This window comes from Megalobrama amblycephala, linkage group LG2 (assembly GCF_018812025.1).
Source record: "Megalobrama amblycephala isolate DHTTF-2021 linkage group LG2, ASM1881202v1, whole genome shotgun sequence".
Classification (NCBI taxonomy): domain Eukaryota; kingdom Metazoa; phylum Chordata; class Actinopteri; order Cypriniformes; family Xenocyprididae; genus Megalobrama; species Megalobrama amblycephala.
This window is the reverse complement of record NC_063045.1, coordinates 26,193,302-26,216,945: the sequence shown is the minus strand read 5'-3', so window position 1 is coordinate 26,216,945 and position 23,644 is coordinate 26,193,302. Positions and strand designations below refer to the sequence as shown.

At 37.0% G+C, this 23,644-nt stretch overlaps 1 protein-coding gene across 1 annotated transcript in view; it reads left to right on the top strand.

Annotated features, from left to right (window-relative positions):
- The first annotated feature begins 2,386 nt into the window (after nt 1–2,386).
- ahr2 (aryl hydrocarbon receptor 2) overlaps nt 2,387–23,644 on the top strand; it is a 67,016-nt gene continuing 45,758 nt past the window's right edge. Inside the window, exons 1-2 of the mRNA XM_048168604.1 lie at nt 2,387–2,723; nt 12,623–12,810. Coding sequence (XP_048024561.1) covers nt 2,665–2,723; nt 12,623–12,810 — 247 coding nt within the window. The 5' untranslated portion in view covers nt 2,387–2,664. The remainder of the gene's footprint in view (nt 2,724–12,622; nt 12,811–23,644) is intronic.

The following is a 23,644-nucleotide window of genomic DNA, read 5'->3' as shown; positions in this document are numbered from 1 at the left end:
ATGCCAGGGATTTTTTTTTTATCATCCAGACGTCCACCATATGTAAGTCAGATTGATTGTAAAAGTTACAGCATATTATTCTCCTCAGTAATATACAATACTATTAGTGTTTTAAAATATATATATATATTATATATATATATTCCCCCATGAGAAATATTTATGCATTTGCTTTTACATTTTTGGTCCATGATCAAAAAGTATCAGGCCATGATTGTAGGGGCATTGTTTTACTGTTAAATTGTTAAAAATAGGGGCATTGTTTTATTTTTGAACTTATTGAAAATATGCCAATTCAAGAATTTATCTCTGCCTCTCTCTGTCCGTTTAGATAAGTGTCTGTATGCATTTCCTGTTTTTTGGTTGTATACACTAAAAGACAATACCTGAGGTGAAGATATAGAAACCTGACTTGTAGAGCGTGACTGTAGACACCAATACTGGCACGTCCGCAAAACAAACACGCACACACACACACACACACACACACACACACACACACACACACAATGAGCAAGCTATTAGAAAGCAGGGAAATCGAATGTGGGGAAAGCAGGCCTGAGGCACATCCTATCTGCTTGCCTAAACTGACAGATTATAGCTGTGTACATTGAACTTTACAGATGTATCTTATATACCTGGACCACGAGGTCTATTTTAATATGTTTATCCTATTTAAAGCATTATAGCTGTGTGAACTCAACTTTAACTCGTAACTCATCCTGATACCTCAAATCAAGACGTTTTATTACAAATCTATCTTATAGACTTACATTAATGAAAGGACCTGAGCCTGGCAACAACCAGAACACCCTAGAATATTTGTGGCAAGGTAAGAACACTCACACTCTACAGAAAATTTAAAAATATATTATTATTATCATAAATATATAAAAAAAAAAATATAAACAAATTAAATAGAAATAAACAATTATATTACATATTAGAAATAAAGATATTATTTATTTCCATTACATTTATTTTTATATATTTGTATATAAATATTTGTATTATAATAATAATAATAAAATATTATTTATTTATAAATATATCATTATTTATAATGATATAATAATTATGTATGTATAAATTATAAACAATTATTTGTAATAATATATTTATAATAATAACAATAAGGCTAAAATTAACCAGAGATGAGTTTGGAAATATATTTAGTTTCTTAGCCTACTTTCTGTTCTTCTTTAATCTTTTCATAATTTTTATTTAATGATTTGAAGGCAAAAATGTTCATTTGTCACAAATTACTGTTAATTTTATTTTCTAAAGTTCATAAATGACATTAAAATTGGATCATAATCTTGTCATGTGAGGAATGAGGAATGAATGAAGAAAGTGTTTGTGTGACTGAATCTTTCCACTAACACAGTCACTCACATGTCATTCCTGTCCTACGCAGTGAAACAACTGATTTATATCTTTCTAAATAGTGCATGATTTAATTCCCATTTAAGCATCAGGGGGGAAAGCATGGTGCCAAAATGTATTTGAAAACTTTAGCTTCACTAAAAATGTTTGAACGTCACTGCATTAGATAACAAAATCTATAAACGAAAAATCCTGCTAGAGCTTTACCCAGAACTAACTTTAATTCTCTGAGCCATTTTTGTAAATGCTTGTAATCAACTGGTCCCAAGGTGATTTTAGAGGATGTATGAAGTCAGTTCCCCTCAAGTTCACACAGGTGTAGTTCATCACATTAGCTGTGGACATGATCCAGACCATTTCACAACCAGAAAGTGTCACAATACTGTTTTGAACAGTATTTATCACAATAAACCAACTTTAAACAATCTTATTTTGTCAAATATTTTGTTTCAAAGGTGCTCTTGTACTCTCTTTCAAGGAAAAAATGCCATGTTATGTAATGCTAGGACATTCAGACATTTTAGGCGTGGCAAAGTGTGCAAATACTTACAGGCCAATAACAGCAGTAACTACAAGAACTATGGATAATAAACAAATATGAAAGTAAAACATAGATCAAAACTATTTTAGTGTTTACATTAAATGATCACTAATTAGTTTTATTTTGTCTGGATTTTGTATTTTATAATGCACAATTTCTTTATGAAATAAATGTATTTATAACGATAATAACTTGATATACGATGCACTAAGCAACTCTGCAACTGTACCATAGTGCAGCCGAGTGAGGGTGCATTGCTGCTTGTATTTCTCCGGTCCACCTTAAGAGCGCTCCAGTATTTATGATTTCCTGAAGACTTTTCCAACCAATCACAAAGCGTCCAGCGTACCTGCCTAGCGTTCTAGCGCTTCTGATTGGTCGACGCTCAGAACTCGCAGCCAGCCAGCTGCCTACAAGGGTTGTTTTGAGCCACTAGAGAATGACAGGTCGAAAAAAACAAAAAAAGGAAGAAGGAAAATTTGTTCAGCTCACGCCATTGCCATTCGCCGTTGAGGATGAAAACTTTCGGAAACTTTTCGCCTTCATTTTAACCTGCTATTGATACAAAGAACTGCGGCTGGCAGGAATTACATCTGGGCTGGAAATATTCGCCTCTTGTTTGTGTACATGTGAGAGGATTTACCTGAAACTCACACTTTCATCGACATTTAAAGGAAACTGAGGGGATTTTACATGCTAGTCATATTTTAAACACTTCTCAGAGACACCAAACAACCATGTCGGGGGGTATCGGTATATATGCGGCCAAGAAACGGAAGAAGCCCGTTCAGAAAATGTAAGTTTTTGTGGGGATTTTAAAGTTCAAGTTCAAAGCGCGCTCGCGTCTCGTGCATCAAGGTTATTGATACAATGTAACAAGTATTCGAACTATGTTCAACTAATTTGGCTATGTAATGTTTCACTGTGACATTTTGACAATAGAATCCATTCAGCAAATTCTACAGTTGAGCAAGTTAATTATATATGCACATGATATCCTAAAAACTGGAATTGCTTGCATTTCATATAGAAAAAGCATATATATATATATATATATATATATATATATATATATATATATATATATATATATAAGTTTATATAATTTGTTTTGAATTTTTCATCTCCCTGAGGTAATTGCAAACTTTGTAATGAATCTCAGGATAGTTTCATTTACTGTAATAATAATAAATGAAAATTTAAAAATACAATTGAAACCTTAAATTAAAATTAGTTTGGTGTCAAAGTCACAACTATTTCGTTTACTGCCACTTTGAATTGAATTGAAGACATTTGAGTCATATAATTGAGTAGAAATGACAATTATTGCGAAATGTTTTGATGGCTGTACACGAAGTTGTTGTATAATGATGAAAACATAGCGTCTTTCATCTCAAACAAAAGAGTCTAAATTTGACCCAGTTCTGTATGTGTCGGGACTCGGGACACCTTAAGATTCGGGCTTGGTGTGTATAGTTCTGGGTCTGGCATGGAAATAGTACTCTTGTATTAATCATAATCAAGTTGAGAGTTGGCGGCGCTCTCACGCGATGCTTACACGAGGGAGGGGTGAGCCGGGGGGAGTATGTTATTGTAATCTGATATAGCCTTTTTTTCACATCATGAGAACACAGGGTTTTTTTTTTTTTTTTTTACTTTTTGCATTTACTTCGGTCGCTCCCCCTCCTCAAATTAACATACTTTTAAGTCACGCTAACTCTTACGCAACTGTGGTGGAACTGGCTTAAAATCCAAAGCACGCCTTTGAGTTGTTGTAGGAGCTTGCAGATGTTTTATTTTCATTATTTTGCAGATAATTTGATCGGACAAAAATGGAATTGTCTTGGTGGCTTTATGGGATCAGGAATATGCTTAATGCATCTGATTTAGTTCTGTGCATAACTTCTGTTGCACTGAAATTTAGGTATATAACTATTTGTATCACTTCTAGGACAATAACTTGCCTTTTTTCTGTCTAGAGCTTTCTCATTTTACATTTACAGTGTTCATTGTAAACATATTGCATGCGAATATAATGGATTACAATAGTAGGGTTGCTAACACGATGTGTTTACAAGCAGATCCACAAAAGAGTTTAATATTAAGTACACTGTAAAAGCAGTTTGTCAGGCATATTATTAAATATTGGTTGTAACCAATATGTTTTTTAATGGCAAATGCCAGTATTTAGATATAATTTAGATATAATGTTAAAATACAATTAGAAGTAGAAAGTAAGCAGTTATTTTAAGTAAAGCATTTTGTAAATTTGTGTTTTAATTTATATCTCACAAGAACTGGTAATATTTTTGTCATTTTTATTAAAATATATACAATGCATGTTATTATTATTATTATTATTATTATGTCGAAATATAACAAAATAAAACCATTAAAATAGTTTTGCATATCAGTTTTCGAACAAATATATATTTAAAACATTTCAATATTGCTCTAAAAAAAATTAAAATTGGCCAATATTGCCATATATATTCAATTTATTAATCACGGAGATATACGCAAAATTGCTTAAATCTAAATGAGCCTTTATTTTACACAATGTTTACATAAAATTCACTAAAATTCTGTGTGAACTATTCTCATTGCGCCAATTTGACAAGTTGGTTACACTAATCACAGTAAGTGATCAGGCCAGAGAGGATCTTTAAGGTAACAACTGCACATTTTTATACTCAAGTTATTCTGTTACATGAACACTAAATGTAAGGTGTGACTGTTTACTTCTCAGATGTTTTGTTAGTTTAAATGCATCTTACTGATTTATATCACTTAAGTTGATGGGTAGGAGGGATTTGTGTGAGAATTTATGCTTGTTGATGTGCACCCAGTGTATTTGGCCACTCATTAGAATGCAGTGGCACCGAGCCCCATACCTGTTGACAGCACTGTCAAGCCCACCCACCAGGTTACGTGTTTATTAGGCCCGTCTTTGGCGCAGGGGATGGACGACCTTTGCACGGTATGTCCACACTTCAGAATAGCTTCTTACTGGAGCTCGAACTGCAGTGTGTGTTTTAGCATGCTGAAAGACATTAAAACGTGCCAGTAGGGTGGCGAGGCGCTGGAGCGACCAAAGACTGCATCTGACACAAAGAAGGTATTGAGAGGGAGTGTAACCAGACTCCTAGCTTCACACCGCCGTTGCTTGAAGTTGGAATGCTGTAGAACAGTAGAACCTCTCTCTCTTTCTCTCCCCCTAAAGAACCTTGTCAAGATTTCCTCACTTCTAATCTATGTGAAAATAAAAACATAGGCTCAAGTAATGAACCGGCTAACCTCACCCTTCTGTTGAAAACTTGCATTTGGAAGTTTCTGCATCTCACGGCAGGTTGAGCAAGTCAGCATGACATTGAAATTGTTAGAAAAAGTTATGCAGCCTTGCTGAATGAAATCAATTTCTTAAAAGAAAAATCTGCCAGGCCCCAAAATCTTGAATCGTGGTGTAATTTTTTTCTTTTTTTACTAACTATTGGTCTAAGTTTTTTTTTTTCTAAGTTAGTCTAATACTAACAGTTTAATATCAAAAACTTAAGTGGAAGTAATGAATCGGCTAACCTCACCCTACTTCTGTAATTTCCTTCATTTGGAAGTTTTTAGCATCTTATGGCAGAATCAGAAAGTCAGCATTGCATTGAAATTGTTAGAAAAAAAAAATGCAGCAAGTACCGGCATCTAACAGATTTGAAGTTCCTTCAAAATGCAAGGTGATTTGACCTGGTTTTTGTGTTAATAAGCAACCTGAATCCACGCTCTTAAAATTAAAGGTTCTTTATTGGCATTTGAAGAATGTTTCACCTTTTTTTCTCCAAACAAGGAAAGTCAATCGTTGCGTGGCAAGAAATACTGAGATAATGTTGAAATACATCTTTTGTATTCAAGAGAGAAAAAGTCATTCGAGTGAGTAAATGCTGACAGAATGTTATTATTATTATTATTATTATTTATTACATTTTTTTTTTTAATTATCCCATTTAAGGTAAGGTTTAATTGCCCAAATAGTTTAATTTATTGGCTTGAGCACAATCAATTTCTGGAGTCATTAGGGTCATCATCAGCTGTAATTCAAATTGTTCACAAACTAGATCATCATTTAAAAACAGATTTCTGTAAATAAAGATCAACTGGTTTGTGTATTGCTTACATGATGGTCCTGCCTCCAGCTGTGATGTAAGGCAGTTTGCACCATGACAAAGCGCCTTAGAAAAAGCATGTTTTTTTTGCGTTGCACATTGAGAAGAGGTGGGTATTTCTGTCTCAAGAGCTCAGGTACATTGATACTGGGCTTTGATGTGTGCTGAAAGAAATTTGGGTCAGCACCAGTGCAGAAAGTCCCTCCCTCAGACTAGAGTTTCAGCCTGTCCGTCACTTCAAATACCCACAAGTCTTGTCTCAAGGAAGGTATGAGGAAAGCAGACACTCGATGCTGATCTATGTCTGCTTGGTCAGATAAAGTTTGCGACAGGACTTGAATTTGTACCCATTGACCTTAGGGCTATATGATATAGACATGAACATTTTAAGGTCTTTTCTTAACTGTAATTGTATTTCTGAAATTTTCAGTCTGGTTTTAAATCCACACATAGCACAGAATCTGCTGTTTTGAGAGTGTAAAATTATATTTTATTAGCTACTGTTGCTGGTGACCTAAAACCTAGATAAGAGTCATGGGTATGGTTAAATGCCGGATAGTTCACCCAAAAAATTGCTGTTAATTTATTCAACCTCAGGCCATCCAAGATGAAGGTGACATTTTTTTTTTTTTTATTCAGTAGAACAGTAAAGAGAATTTTTAGCTGAAACCATGGTCCTCGGTGACTCATATAATGGAAGTCAATGGGTGCTGTCACTTTGAGATTCAAAACAACATATACAGGCAAAACAAAATTAATACAGCTCCTGATGATACATTGAGGCCTTAAGAAGTGAAACAGTCGGTCTGTGCAACAAACTGAACATTATTTACAAAATTTTTACCTATAATCCACAGCCTTGGCAAACAGTCCTGAGCACGTTCACAAAAGTCTGGAGCGCGAGCTTTTTATTGTGGATTCCTGTTCAGTCCTCTGTCCATTAACGGTGACCTATTATGCCCCTTTTTAAGAGATGTAAAATAAGTCTGATGTCCCCACAGTGTGTATGTGAAGTTTTAGCTCAAAATACCCCACAGATAATTTTTTATAACATGTTAAAATTGCCACCATTTGGGCTTTTGAACAAAAACGTGCCGTTTCAGTGTGTGTCCCTTAAAATGCAATTGAGCTGCTGCTCCTGGCCTAAGAGGGCAGAGCTTCAAGAGCTGATGCTGTCAGAATCTTTCCATAGTGGTGTTTAGTTCGAACTGGAGTCTAAAATTTATGCCTACAAAGCCAGAGAATATATGCAGCATGGAGATTGAACAGGTATACAGGTGCTGGTCATATAATTAGAATATCGTGAAAAAGTTCATTTTTTTATTGTAAATTATTAAAAAAAATTAAACTTTCATTTATACTAGATTCCCTACATGTAAAGTAAAACATTTCAAAAGTGTTTTTTTTTTTTTTGTTTGTTTGTTTTTTATTTGTTGATTAGAGCGTACAGCTAATGAAAGTCCAAAATCCAGTATATCAAAATATTAGAATATTTACATTTGAGTTTCGTTAAATGACCACTCCTACAGTATAAATTCCGGGTATCTCTTGTTCTTTGAAACCACACTAATGGGGAAGACTGCTGACTTGGCAATGGTCCAGGAGACAATCATTGACACCCTCCACAAAGAGAGTAAGTCACATAAGGTCATTACTGAATGTGGTGGCTGTTTACAGAGTGATGTATCAAAGCATATTAAATGCAAAGTTGACTAGAAGGAAGAAATTGGGTAGGCAAAGGTGCACAAGAAACAGGGATGACCACAAGCTTGAGAATACTGTCAAGTAAAGCCGATTCAAACACTTGGGAGAGCTTCACAATGAGTCAAATGAAGCCGGAGTCAGCACATCAAGAGTCACCACACTCAGACATCTTCAGGAAAAGGACTACCAAGCCACTTCTGAAACAGAAACAACGTCAGAAGCATCTTACCTGGGCTAAGGAGAAAAAGAACTGGACAGTGAACAGTGGTCGAAAGTCCGCTTTTCAGATAAAAGTAAATTTTGCATTTCATGTTAAAATTATGGTCCCAGAGTCTGAAGGAAGACTGGAGAGGCACAGAATCCAAGCTGCTTGAAGTCTAGTGGGAAGTTTCTGAAGTTAGTAATGATTTGGGGGGCCGTGACGTCTGCTGGTGTTGGTCCATTGTGTTTTATCAAGTGCAAAGTCAATGCAGCCATCTTCCAGGAGATTTTGGAGCACTTTATGCTTCCATCTGCTGACAAGCTTCATGGAGATGCTGATTTCCTTTTCCAGCAGGACTTTAGCACCTGCCCACAGTGCAAAAACCACTTCCAAGTGGTTTGCTGACCATGATATTACTGTGTTTTACTGGCTAGCCAACATGCCTGACCCCTGAATCTATGGGATATTTTCAAGAGAAAAATGAGAAACAGTCGATCCAACAATATATAGATGATCTGGAGGCTCAATAGTGCCTCAGCAGTGCCACAGGCTGATCATTTCCATGCCACACTTCACTGATGCTGTAATTTGTGCTAGGAGCAAATCATTTGCTGTAATATGTGCTGCCGACCAAGTATTGAGTGTACAAATGAACATACTTTAAAGAACTTGAACTTTTCTGTTTTGAAAATCCATTTTTTGATTGATCTTAGGAAATATTCTAATATTTTGAGATAATGGATTTTGGACATGAGCTGTACGCTTTAATCATCAAAATTAAAAAAAAAAAAAAAAAAAAAACTTTGAAATGTTTTACTTTACATGTAGGGAATCTAGAATATATGAAAGTTTCATTTTTAAAAATAATTTACAATAAAAAAATTAACTTTTTCACGATATTCTAATTATATGACCATCACCTGTAGTTCAGTTTAATTGCTGCTATAACTTATGTTGTCATTTTGCTTTTATCCACTATTAGTACAAGCCTGTTGTAGCTGACCCCGTCTGAATGATGGCCAAATCTTTACTTATGAGCTTTATGAAATTTATTATACATCTCACAAAACATGAAGCGTATGTTTTCACTCCAGAAAATCACAATACGTGCTGAATAAAACAGTATAAGAAGTGTGTATTAAAGTCTTTTATCTATAAACTCTCTCTCCCTTGTATTATCATCAACATGAACAGCGTATTACACCAAAACACTCGTTACAACAGTAAACAAATATATATAGACCTTACGCCTTTTCGGGGGTGCTTAATAAAATGGTAAACTTTATATCCGTAAAACAGCTCCAATGGACTGTAATAAAATGCGTGCTCTCCCTTTCTGCTGTGATCAGTATCGCTCCGTAGAGGATCACGAAGTTTGTACTGATCCATCCTTGAGTAAAAACTTCAACCACAGTGTCCCCAGTGACTCAGAGTCTATGGAGCCACATATGTTCGTTGGTAAATTCAACAACAGAACATTCAATGTTTTTTGGCACAGAAGTATAATATCTTTAGATTTTGATACAGTGAGTAAACAGATGGCGGACTCTATGCTTCTCACTCAGGGCGGCGGTATCTATGCTAACAGGTCAGATCGTCACCACTCTTGGGCGGGGTTTCCCTACTCTTACATAGTAGTAGGGGGAAATATAAATTAAAGCGTGTTCTGAGAAATTGAAAATGATAAATGTGGATTATAAAAAAAAATAATTTTTACCATTATAGGATGGTTGTTTACACACAATGTGGATACACATCTGTGTTCAAACACCTTATATGTATGTGTGAGTGTGTGTGTGTGTGTGTGTGTGTGTGTGTATATAATAATAATAATAATAATATAATAATAATAATAATAAATATATTCATTTAGTTCTGTTGTTTTTTTTCCACAACTTGAGTATTTTTATCCAAACCAGATGTGGTTGAGCTTCAGCTGAGGTTATCGGGTGGAAAATAACCACTGTTGGCTGAATTCATCCTTTTCTTGCAGATCTCAAATCTGTTTTCATGTTTTCATGCAAAAGGACTTTGGTAAGGGGACGGGTATGAGATTGCATTAAAAAAATCTTTGAAACATGATTTATATATGTAATTTATTATTATTATTTAGACTTTTATTTAGTTGGTTGAGATCATTTTTAAATATGTTTTTGGTTTCTACATAATCCACATGCTAAATTTGTGGTATTTACTTTTCTGATATGTAAATACATTTAATAGTACTGATAAAGAACTAGAAGTTGGTCCAAATTTTTGACTAGTGTATTAACACACAACTGACTAGCAACAAGGACATGGAAAAAGGAGACAGAGATTTGCTGGAATGTAACATGGGATTTGTAGTAAATTTTTTCTCAAGAAAGATTGCCAAATGCCTACAGATTGTTCCTTCACGGTGTCCTCGGTAAACCCTTCGAGTGAATGCAGTGCATGCAGACAAAAAAAAAAAAAAAAAAGCTGTTGTGCAACAATGACTGCAAACTTTCTGAAACTGTTTTTCCAGTGCTTGAGTTTTCAGGACAAGTGCCAAATTTGAAATTAAAAGAGGCAAAAGGAAGAATCAGTATAGGGAAGGAGCAATGGAAGAGCAAAATACACTGAGAAACGTGTATTAAAAGAAAATAAGAACAAAGAGATGAGTCTTCAGCTGGTCCTCCGTGTATTGCAGGTAGCATGAGAAACTCTGTTGCATGTTGGGACCTGCTAGAGGAAAACAGTCATGATGTCATACCTCATGTGATTGGCCCGAAACACTTGTACACGAGAGGATAGAAAGAAGAATGAGAGATTTCAGATGTCCCATCATGACTGATGTGATGTCTTCAATATAAAAAGAATTCCTTGCCAACCTCAGCGACCACAGTAAATGTTGGGAGGTCCAGACGATCAGAACTCTAATCACTAAATCAGATGTAGTTCAGCGGGAATGTTGAAGCTCTATTTCCCATGATAGGAGTTAATACAGCAATAGACCAATACAGCAATGCCACCATGTTGGTAATTGCAAACATTGTGGAGCTGAAAACAATTAAAAGGTTTCAGTAGGAAGTTACGGTTAGTTGGTCTGTTGGTACTGGTAGTATAGCTACGCAAAAGAGGCTTTGTTATGAGGCCAGGCTATAAAAGATTATTTGACCATCATGATGGACCCACAAAGACCTCTATGACCTTGCTTTATTGTCACCATGTGTTTTTAATTTTGTTAAATTGTTAAAGGCAGGACTCGAATATATTTACTTGGTCTGTAGATTTTATATAGGCTTTGTAAGACAAATGAACAACTTGTTTTGTACAAATCTATATTATTATTATTTGTTTATTTATTGTACATTTGTCTTGTATCTAAATGTCAATGTTATGTCTAAATGATATAGATGTAATGTAACTCCATACAGGGCTGTTAATAGGCATATTGAGTTGGCGAGAGAGGCGATATGAATGTGTTGACAATGGAATAATAATTCAGGTAAACTGAATTGAGATTAGCATGAACGATGCATGATCTGGCAAGTGACGTTATGTTCAACTAGTCTGGGGCCAATTGGCCCTGAAAAATATCCATTTGGTGATCAAAAAAAATAAAACTAGGCACACCTAAAATATGAATAAATAGTTTTAGATAAGACCAAAGATGAAGTTACATTTTGAAGGAATTTGGGAAAATTTTGACTGTAAATTGTGCGACACTTCTAGCTCAGAGATCACCGATAAAAGCCGTTCAAAAGAACAGAATCTCCTGAGAAATGAAATAGTAGGTGAATCAATGCGGCACCAACAATGACGAGCCACTCCATGACATTCTAGAGAGTAGGAGCGCAGGGCTGAAGGGGAAGGAAGGGGCTGAACGCGATCTTTTGTCCCCACAGGCTCTTTTTTCGGAGGTTAGTTTTACTTTCTTTCTGGGAAAACATAATTAGGGTCCGGCTCAGATGGCTAGAGTTACCGCTCCTAGTCTTCTGGCCTGGCAGGCAATGAAAAGGCTGTATGAGGTTGAGTTACAGACATAGTTTTGATGGCCATGATTCCAGTAAGAGTCCTCAAGCTTAGATAATGGGTTTTATAACAGAGGATTTACAGTTGATGTAGTACGGAAAACTGTTTTTACATTTCTGATTTGGCATGTAAAATGGCTGATGGTTACATGTACCACATAAGAATCAGCTCTTTAGTTTTTTTGTTTGTGTTTTTTTTTTTTCTTCCCCAAAACAATGTCAGTAAGACATTGTTCAGGTACTGAAATAATGCAAAAAGACTGGCATCTTTGTTTTAGTTTGTTTTATTTTACAACCCTGTATCAAAATACTGAGGTTGAATATCTAAGAAATGTTCACAGTCTCAAAGCTTATGAGAATGCCTGAACCCCCATTTATACATATTTATAGGTTGTTTTGTACCAAAACACATGATAAGCCAGTTCTGAATTGTTTTTATGCTTTGTGTATTATACACAGACACTCATTCTTTGTAGCCTTTCGTCTTCCTGAAGTCTTCCCTTTGGACATTTTCCAAACATTAAGGTCACCTGCATTCCTTAAGATATGTAAACAACTAGATGCCACAAGACTTGCAAGAATAATGGCTGTCTAATATAGCAACACATCACAGTTTAACACAAATTTTTTCCTCTTCCTCCAGACCCAAACCACCACCACCTGATGGTGTCAAATCCAACCCCTCCAAGCGGCACAGAGACCGACTGAACAGCGAATTGGATAAGCTGACTAACCTTCTACCCTTCTCAGAAGACGTCCGTGCACGGCTGGACAAACTGTCAGTGCTTCGACTCAGTGTTGGATACCTGAAAGTGAAGAGCTTCTTCAATGGTTAGATCACAAATTATTATTATTTTTGGCAGTCTTTAATCCTGATATGCGTTTGTTTTGGTTTTCATTTCTGTAAAAACTTTTGCTTTTTTGTGAAATACAAAATTTCCCAGTTTCCCTTTTCAGCCAATTTCATCTTCATATTTTACCTACGGCTGACAATCAATAAAATATTTTTATCTAATTAATTACACAATGTGGCAATTAATTAATCTAATTAATCGCAAATTAATTGCACATCAAATTTGTGTATCTTGAATTTTAGGGACATCCTAACTACATTCTGTAGGCTCAGTAATTTGTTGCCCTGCTTCTTATTTGTCATCAATCAACTGTATGAAATGTCAGATGACTTACGTAGGTCTGGGGCGGGGCAAGTGCATTAAATGTGTTAATAATTTTAACGCGCAATTTTTAATTAATCTAATTAACGCATTAAATCGACAGCCCTAATTTTAACGTATTGTTGGGCCTATGTTGTTTATGGTAAAATTAAAGGGATAGTTCACCCAAAAATGAAAATTTGATGTTTATCTGCTTACCCCCAGGGCATCCAAGATGTAGGTGACTTTTTTTCTTCAGTCGAACGCAAATTATGATTTTTAACTGCAACCGCTGCCGTCTGTCAGTCAAATAATAGCAGTGGATAGGAACTTCAACTATAACAGTAAATAAAACTTGCTTAGACAAATCCAAATTAAACCCTGCGGCTCGTGACGACACATTGATGTCTTAAGACACGAAACGATCGGTTTGTGTGAGAAACCGAACAGTATTTATATCATTTTTTACCTCTAATACACCACTATGTCCAACTCCGTTCAGCTTCCGGTGTGTGAGGTCTGATCGCGCTCTGACAACGGAAGTGATGTCTCGCGCTCATTGAAGTATATGGGCGAGACATCACTTCCGTCGTCAAAACGCGTTTTTTGACCTCACTAACAGGAAGCTGAACGAAGTTGGACATAGTGGTGTTTTAGAGGTAAAAAATTATATAAATACTGTTCGGTTTCTCACACAAACCGATCGTTTCGTGTCTTAAGACATCAATGTGTCGTCACGAGCCGCAGGGTTTAATTTGGATTTGTCTTAGCAAGTTTTATTTACTGTTATAGTTGAAGTTCCTATCCACTGCTATTATTTGACTGACAGACGGCAGCGGTTGCAGTTAAAAATCATAATTTGCGTTCGACTGAAGAAACAAATTCACCTACATCTTGGATGCACTGGGGGTAAGCAGATAAACATCAAATTTTCATTTTTGGGTGAACTATCCCTTTAACACATTGTATTGTTTGACTTTAAGGATGTTTTTGTGATAAACAAAACTGTGTTCAGTCTACTGGATGTAAAATCTGGGCCCTGAAGCAAAACCACTTAAGAACCACTGACATGAAGTACAGTAATGAGAGGACAGGAAATGATGGAGAAGGGGGAACAGGATCAGGAGATGTCACAAGCGGGACTGACACATGTGCTGTGGTGCTGCTCAGTGAGTCAGAATATGGGCACTCAGATAAACAGTTACTGATTGCTTTCAAGTGAATTTGAGTTAAATTGATTTATTTCATAAGTTCAGTGTCACAATCATTGAGGTCCTTTCTAAAGGCAGAGGAAGTGGCTATTGTTGTACTTCCACATATCAACCTTGATTACATGATTGATGTTTTTCAGGCCAAATGTGTGAAAATGCATTTTAGATTTATCATTCAGTCTCAGTCGTAATGGTATTTTACCATTATTCATTTATGTAGCATCTTGTGTAAAATTCTAATGAAATTTCTCATGAGTTTACTGGAAGGTCCATGTCACATGGATGATGTACTAGAAACTTGTGACTTCAGCTGACATGTTTATTATCTCTGTGAAAACACACAAGGGAACTGAAAGATCACATGCTAGTCTGGTTTGGGGTCCTTAACTTACTAAACTTACTTGACATCATAAATTAGGCCTGGTTTTTCTTTCATTTCACTTTTTTTTCTGGCTTTGTAAATAATCTGTATAGACCTTTGTGAATTTCTGAGGGCTTCAGATCTTCAGCCAACAAATACTTGTTTACTTGCATATCTTTAGAAAAGGTTCACAAAAACATCTCAGCATGACCTTGCAAGGAGTGACGTAGGATCTTCTCATGGAATTAATCAAGTTTCTAAGAATAATATAGAGGGGAAACCTCTCAGCAGAAGATTAAATCAGTAGTTTTCACAACAAAACCATCCATAATGTCTGCCTAACAGACATTGGAGTTTATTTTCCATAGAAATGTATATTTAGTATTGTTGAGTTTGTCGTTGAGTGATTGATTCTGAATTGTAGACTGGGTTGTAAAGTGGTGTTGAAACCGGCTTAATGAGTCTTATTTGACTTATTTATATTTGTTTTTCAAGTAAAAAAATCCTAAAAAACCTTAAAACAAGATCAAAAATTTTTTTTCAGTGATTCTTAGACATTTGTAATGAAAAATAAGACAGAAATATTAGTTGAGAACAGGATATTTTGCAGTGGACACAAAGCTATTTTGTATTTTGTAGATGTAGTCAGTTCTGGTGAGATGTAGATGGTAAGACGTCAGTTTTTTTGGCAACAGTTGTGGCATTTGAATTTGACGAGCTTATCCATGTCATAAATAGCTATTGCCTTGTCTTCTGTAAACACGTACAATAGGCCAGAGGACATGTTGCCATCCTCTGCTATCATATCTAGATGATTATAAAATGACAAGACGGGCTTTACCCTCATGAACTTCGCCCATGTGTCTTTTCACAACACATTTTTAACACACAATATGGATGTAGTATTAGATTTTGCTAACATAACCCCTGATGGTGGCTATAGCCTTTTTTCTTGTAAAAATTATTACAGCAACATGTACATTGTTTAAGAAGACTTGTCCACATTGACCTTTCTTGTACCCAGTCTCAGGTCAAAATTCTTTATCTTAGACTCTGTTATCTTGTTTTTTGAACATGATAGTGGCAGCAAGCATGTGTCTTTTCTTGAATTCTTTGCTGAGTCAGCGTGGCAGCTATGAGGTGCATGCAGAGAATTCCATTGTGAAAAGACAAAGGGCCTTATGGGACATATTTTGGGAGTCATCTTGGCACCATCAGAGGTCAAGGAAGACAAACAGGCAAGGTGTTTGGCATGAAGAGTGCTGAATCAGACAACATGGAGTTCCTGGCAACATCCTGGACTGCCTACCATGTTCTGTCATGCTGAGCCTGTCCGAACAAACGTGTAAACAGACAGTTGGCAGGGGACTTGCCCAGTCTGGATGGGCATTTGAGAGACTCATTAATAACAGTTTAGAGAATGGTGTTTTTGCAGGACAGAAGGTCTTACCCAGTGTCATCTCAAAGGTCTCCGACCTGTCATCATTTCACTGCCAGACTCGAACTTCCTTTTCCTTTGAAGAACTGGCTGTGCATTGTGTGCAAATTCATCAAATCTTTTCCTTCTCCACCGCCCTTTTACATTTTTCATTTGAAATCGGCCCTCCAAACAAACAGACCACCTTATGGCTTGAAAGAGCCCCAAATGTGCCAGCCTTCTGCAACCCAGCTAAGCTTCCTTTTATTGTTCTACTAAAATAGCACCAATTAGAAACAGGCATTTGGGGGAGAGTAGAAGAGCGAGTGAGAACGAGACAGTGCAGGAAAAGAGAGCTAAGCATAAAGGAGACAGTCCACAAGAAGAGAGGTTATTTTTGACCTGCCCACAAGATTCACAGCTGCGCAGAGCACTTGTCGCTCTTAAAAGACTGGAGACTAAAAGGATCAAATAAAATGTGTCTCTATGCATTTGCTTGTGTGCAATGTCCCTAGTAACCGCAAGTGTGAAGCAGAGAAATGACGTCCCGATGTTGTCTGGTGTTTCTGCAGCATATGCTGCATAAATAAACTGTGACAGACAGGAAGCACAAGGTATTGCGGTAAAACAAGTCATCTCACAGGTTCTTTGAGAAAGCGAGCAAAAAAGACGATCAACATATTGGGAGCATCTGGCAGACATATCCAAACAGAGGTGCTAGACAAGTGCCTCATTTCCTTCACTGCCCCCATCCTATCTGTCTTTCCGGCATTACTTTGTTGTTTTCAACCTCTTATCTGCGTTGTGAGGTCCAGTTTTCTCTGCCGCTCTGTCAAAAGAATTTACATTTGACTAGGGACTGGTTCATTTACTTCACTATCCATAAATAAGTACTGTAATATCAGGAAATAACATCTTGGGAACTCTCGAGCATTTTGGTGCAGTACAGTGGAGCTTGAAGTGGCCTAGTCCAAGCTATTTTCAATCCCTCTGCAACAGTATTAATTGGATCATGGCTACAGTACAGTAACTCTTTTATCAGTTTTTCTATTTTCATCACTAGCTGTGAAATGCAGAGAGAGGCGTGCCCAGGGCTACAGATTCTTCCACGTCTGGCTTCTAGCAGGTCAGACACCGCCTTTTCAGAGAATGGATCCTCTGTTGGTGTCCTCCCATCATCTGAAACCGTAGAGACAGAGGGAGACGGAAGGATCCAGAAGTTTGCACTGAGAAAAACCACAAGATTTGATCCCACGGTGAGATGCACAAATGGGACATTGTGTGAACTGCATTCCCAGCATGCACTGGGGCCAGGGCATCGTTGTGTATTGATGAGGGTCGGGTCTGGAGGAGTCGTTGCATAGAATGGTCCTTGTCTGAAGTGTAATGTGTTGTGTCATTGGTCTAGCTAGGATTTGACCTTAGGGATGAATCGGTTGGCTTCAAAACTACTTTTGCGGCGCCCAGAGTATGATGGAAAGAGAGACATACAAAGATTCCTGGAAAGAAAGGTTCATTGTTCCTCATTTTCTCCTTGCTTTTCATCTTTGCTCTTTCAATTTTTAAACAAGTTTTTATGCCTCTACCCTAGAGTTGTCACGGTACCAACATTTCAGTAGTCTGTACCAGTACCAGTAAAATTGAGGTTCTCTGTACCAATTTTGGTACCAGAGCAAAAACTGTAAAATTAACTACTAAGTAAGTTTTTGTCCTGTTTTATCTTTTCCGTTGTTTATCACTGTTTCCGATTCAGTCATGCATTTAAATACAGTTGTCAATCCAGAAACTTTGCAGTGTACTTAGCAGCATGAAAAACTAAACTTCTATTCAGATTGTGAATGGGTCATAAACAGAAAGCAAGAGAAGACCCCTCCCTTCATAATCACTAAGGGGCCATTCACACAGAACATGTTTTTCTATTCCAATGCACTACTTTTTCTGTTGTTTTTCTAGGTGAACGCGCTAGATGGATGTGTATGACCGGTTTATGCTCACGTCTTTTGCTGCACCTCGCACATGAGCGCTGCGTTTTTAAGATGCCGTGTCAAGTTAAAAGAAGAACTCAGAGGCAGGGCAAGCATTGCTAGCTTCTGTTTACAGTTGCAAGTTGGCGTGGCCTGATCATTATTGGCGTTATTGCATCGTGTCTCGAGACCCTCGTGTTCTGTGCTGCGCTTTTATAAAAACCATTCCTGAGCAATGCGTCTCACATTTTTACACATTTTACACATTTTTACACATTTTCTCACATTGTGAACGAGCCGTAAGGCTGTCAATCCCTAAAGCGCAAGCTCACTGATTTCTGCACTCTTGTGAAGACTCCCATTATAATAAAAAAGCTGTCTTAATTCTATAATGAATCTCTTATTGACATTATATTTACACTTTGTTGGTTATAATGAAAAGGATTCGCCAGTGTGTGGCGTGCATTGAACAAAACAAAACCTTGTGTGTGTTTCAGCGGTGTTAAGTGGATTCTTAACACCTCATTCTAACTTACCGACTAACACCAGTGATAGGCCATTGCGTTCAAACGGTCTACAGATATGATTGTGCTTGTCTACTATGCTCAACACTTTGAAAAACATGCTGTAAATAGAAACCTTTGATACTCAGAGAGTCTGAAAGCAGCGTCATTAAGTAGGTACCGAATATACCCCATACTCAGTACTACCGGTACTGCAGAAATGTTAGTACTGTCAACTTTTTTCTTTTTTAGTAAGGACTGGTACCGGCAGTGCCAGTGCATTTGACAACACTGCTCTACCCTGTTCAAAACGTTTAGTCTCACCCTCATTCTTGCTGCAAATTTTGTCGCGGCCTCTCTCAATCTGTTTTTCTGAACTGCATTTTCTGTGTCTTATCTAAGTAGAGATCGCCATGTTCCTGACGGTAAATAGATGGTAGGGTGAGGGTGGTAGGGCTGAGGGAGGGAAGGGTTAGCGCTCTGAGCCCTGAGGCATTCCGGCACGCTATGGGGGCTCTGCAGGTACTGGAGACCTCAGACCACTTGGGGTCTCTTATTAAATTTAAAAAAGCATGAACTCACCTTTCTTTTATCTTCTTATTTGTCTTGAGTGTGAAAATAAGCAAGACTTCAGCAAGGTCATGAGTGTTACATCTTCAAGAAAAGTTGTATTATTTAGTATAACATGATGTCAAGTCACTCTTTTCCTCATTGTTCCTCAACTTAACCTTTCTTTTTTTTGTCCTCATTGGCCAATTAAGGGCTTCCTGGGACAGAAAGGTGCATCCTTTCAGCAATGTTTGGACAGTTTTTGAACACTTAACAGTCTTTTGATTGCTCATGCTGGTTAGTCTTTAAACTTGCAAGAGGAAAGCTGGTCCTAGTGTAAAAGGACAACTCTTCAGAGGGATGCCCCTTTTTATCAGACAAATTTTGAGAAATAGTTTATTTTCAATTGTAAGCTATAGATTGAGTTCAGATTGTCATTGCAGTGAAAATACGTTGTGCTAACCTTTTGTTTTTTAACCTTCATCTGCTGAGTAGGTTTCTTGTGTTTTGCTCAAGGAATGTAAGAAGTTGTCAAAACTTTGGTTTCTGTTTTCCTTCTTTCTTTGTATATGACAGACGGTATGCCTGAACAGCCAAGAAAATGGAACAAAAATTCTTCTCTCTTTTTTCTAAACCTTAGTATTCCTGAGGCCTGCCAACTCTAGTTGGACCTCCAGTGCTAACCCCTCATTTTTTTAAAGGGATAGTTCACCCTAAAATGAAAATTCTGTCATTAATTACTCACGCTCATGTCTTTCCAAACCCGTAAGACTTTTGTTCATCTTCAGAAGACAAATTAAAATCTTTTTGATGAAATCATATGAATTGAGCAGTGTAGTCCAAATTTAGCTCTCAGATTTAATCAAAAATATCTTAATTTGTGTTCCGAAGATGAACGAAAGTCTTACGGGTTTGGAACGACATGAGGGTGAGTAATTAATGACAGAATTTTCATTTTTGGGTTAACTAACCCTTTAAGAGCATGAAAGCATTACATGCTATTGTCCTGCTCAAGGTTTTCTTTTCCCTGCCCTTATTTGTTTTGAGTTTTTTTTTTTTTTTTTTTTTCTGTCTCCTATTGTCCTTGGTCAGAAGAGTTCACCTGCCCTTTCTTTTGTTGATGGAAGACAAGACAGATGGACTCGGAACATCAATATTTGTGTTGGCATGAGTAAGTAGAGACTAACACCAGAGGCTTTGGAACAGAGAGAGGAAAGACAAGAGCTTCTCTCACTCCCTGACTTCAACTGCACAATTTTCTGTTCTTCTTACCGCCGGATCACCCGGCCTGCGAGAACGGGCTTTGGTCGGTCTCTCTTTTTTTTGCCCTTTGATGTGAACGTTTAGTCATCAGTCTCACCACAGAACAACAATCACAGCAGGGGTCTCAATTCTGAGCTTGTACATGCACAGGTTTACATTACGCCCTGTTACTTTGATGTACTAATTCAAGAGACAAATGCATTTATCTTGTTTTTTCAGGACTACAGGCCTGATTTAGCTTTAGCAATACATTTTTTGAAAATGTTCTTACAAACCACACTAGGGAACCACAAGATATGAGGATATGAGGATTGTTGCGCATATGCAACTTGATACCAAGTACTCAGTTATGCAAGATAAATAAATCTAGTACTCCAGTTCTCAAACAAGTGCTTATGTTTTTAAGTAAAGCTAATGTGTTTCAAAGCTTTTTTGACTACATTTTTTTTCACCTTTTTAACGCTTACGGAGACGCACATAGACATCTCCTTGACAACGCTATGCTCCTTAAACACTCATCTGAAATACCATCATAATAAGGCTCTTTGTAGCCATGTTGCCTAAGGTAATTCTCATTCAGGTGATGCTGTCTCTATTTATATCCTAGCACACGTAACTTCTGTTACCTAGTAGCACTCATATGCAAACCAGGTCACCCACTAATATGAAACCAGCTTTTTCATCATTCAAATTCACAGTGTTTCTCTTATGTGGCCATTGTTTAGATACACATCTTTCTAAAGCATGACTAGCAAGCATGGCAACTTTTTTGCCTGCCTAGCAAGTCACAACCACATGTGGTTGAAACACACTGTTTTTACACCCACTAACAAAGGAGAAATAGTAAAGCTGCAGTGCTAATTTAAAGGGGGGCTCACAGGCTCATAACATGAAAACAACAAATGCCGCAGTGTTCCCCCACACTTGAGGTGGCGATAGCATCAACAAGCATGCCTATCAGCAACACAAGACGGAGCTTTTAACATCATCACAGTCAAAACACAGAACTTGGCTACTCAAGTGGAGACAGGCCCAAGAATGATAAAGAGCCACCATGACTTCTTCCTTGCTTTTGAGAGAGAATGTTAGAAAGAGAGGTACCATAATGCCTTGGTAGTCACTAGAATGGGGAGGAAGAGAAGGCATCTTCTGTGATTGGGTTGTCACTATACTAAAATTTCACTAGTAAATACCAGTACCAGTTAAATTTCTTGATTCTTGATACATTTTTTTATACCACAAAAGCAAATACATTTATTTAGATTTATATAAACTTAAATACATTTTAAAATGTATTTACATTAAATAAATAGATTAGTATTATTTACTAAATATTTTGTAATTATTAAATGAAAATACAAACAAAATATAAAGGTTGCATTGCTACTTTTTAACATTTATTGCACATTCTTTTTTTAAAGTTTTAGCATTGATTTTGTACCAAACTAACAACATTTTTTGATATCCCTGTTCTGTGACATTGTTCAGAAGTGATTAATGTGCCAGCAGTGATGAGTAATCTCATAATTCCAGGTTGTAGCGCTCTTCAAACAGAATGCATCAACAGACCAAGAGCAGTAATTTCACTCGTGTGGTATGCTGTGTGCGGCACCAAACAGCTTGTTTTCTTCATAATGTGCATGAAACTCAAGTATGAATCACTGGACATGAGAGTCAGTGTAGTTCTGCCACCAGATGTTAGCAGCTAAGCGCTTTGCTGGCTTGCGGCTACTCCTCACCTCATGCTGTGATTTTCATGTTTTTTCCCGCTAAAACACGACGCTACACAGCAGATTTGGGCCTGCTCCAGTAGATGTTGAGCCAATGTTAGTAGGGAAGTGGCTAGATTGAGGTGGGGTGGGGGAAGAAAAATCATGACTCATCTCCATGCTATCAGTCATTGTTGCTAACTGAAATGCTAACAAATAGGAAATGGCTAAACCAAAAATGTAGGGTGGTTAACCCTCAGCCTTATGAAAGTTTACCATAGTAGCCTTGCATAGTAACCATACTTTTGTATTTGTTGTAAGATTTGTTGTTGATATTGTTTTTGGACATGTACCATACTGAATACTGTATTTTACTGAAATTTTTTAAAAATGTGACACTTTGAGCGCTGTTAAACGGATTCATAAACACCTCTGATTGGCCATTGTGTTGATGCGCTCCTCGGATATCACAGTAAAATCCCCAGAGTTAAATCAACTCTGCTCAGAGTATATATGATCCCTCTCTAAATAGTGTTAAAGTAACACTGAAGCAGAGTTAAAGTTAATGAGATAATTAAGCAATTAATAAGGCTGTGACTGAAGTCAGTTGTAGTTCTTGTGTTTCTCTTTTCTTCAGTGATTCTGCTTGTTAACAGCAGGTGTTCATCACTAATGCACAATCAACACTTAATTAATTGCTTAATTATCATTAACTTTAACTCTGCTTTAGTGTTATTTTAACACTATTTAGAGAGGGACCATATGTACTCTGAGCAGAGTTGATTTAACTCTGGAGATTTTGCTGTGATGTCTGTGATTGGCTACAATGATCAACGCACGGCAGCGTTTGAAAGCACACGGAAGTGTTTGAATTTGAAAGCGGGAGCAGGGGCATTTGAAATCAGTTGTCTATCAGCTGACTGGTCCACGATAGACGCCTGCTTTCAACACTCCCGTGTGTATCTGTGTAAGCGCTTGGTGAAGAGCATCATTGATGACTATTTACAATGTTGTTACAGCATTGATCATTGAAGCCAATCACAGACACATCTGATGAGCCGTGAACACAATGGCCTATCAGAGGTGTTTACGAATCCGCTCAACAGCGCACAAAGAATCATATTTTTTAAATTTCAGTACCGAAGTCGATATTTTTGACAACTCTACTTGGAATACCATACCATGGTATGATTTTTATAGGGTACCCCGTGATACTTCCAAGAACACCATGACACTGTCATTGTACATGCTCAAAATACCATGGTGTTACCACAGTACTTTCTTTTAAAATACTTACAAAAAGTGCTATAATTCCACCATGGTTGTTTTGGACATGTTACAATGGTAATACCATGGAATTTTGGACTTGTACCATAAAAAAAAAAAAAAAAAAACATGACTTACAGTACCATGGTATATTTTAAAGTATCATAGTTTTGCCATTACTGTCCCATGTTACTGCCACATTACTTAGTTGTAAGGGCTCTAATAGACCTATGTACAGTTACGGTGGGTATTGAGTCCAGGATGCAGA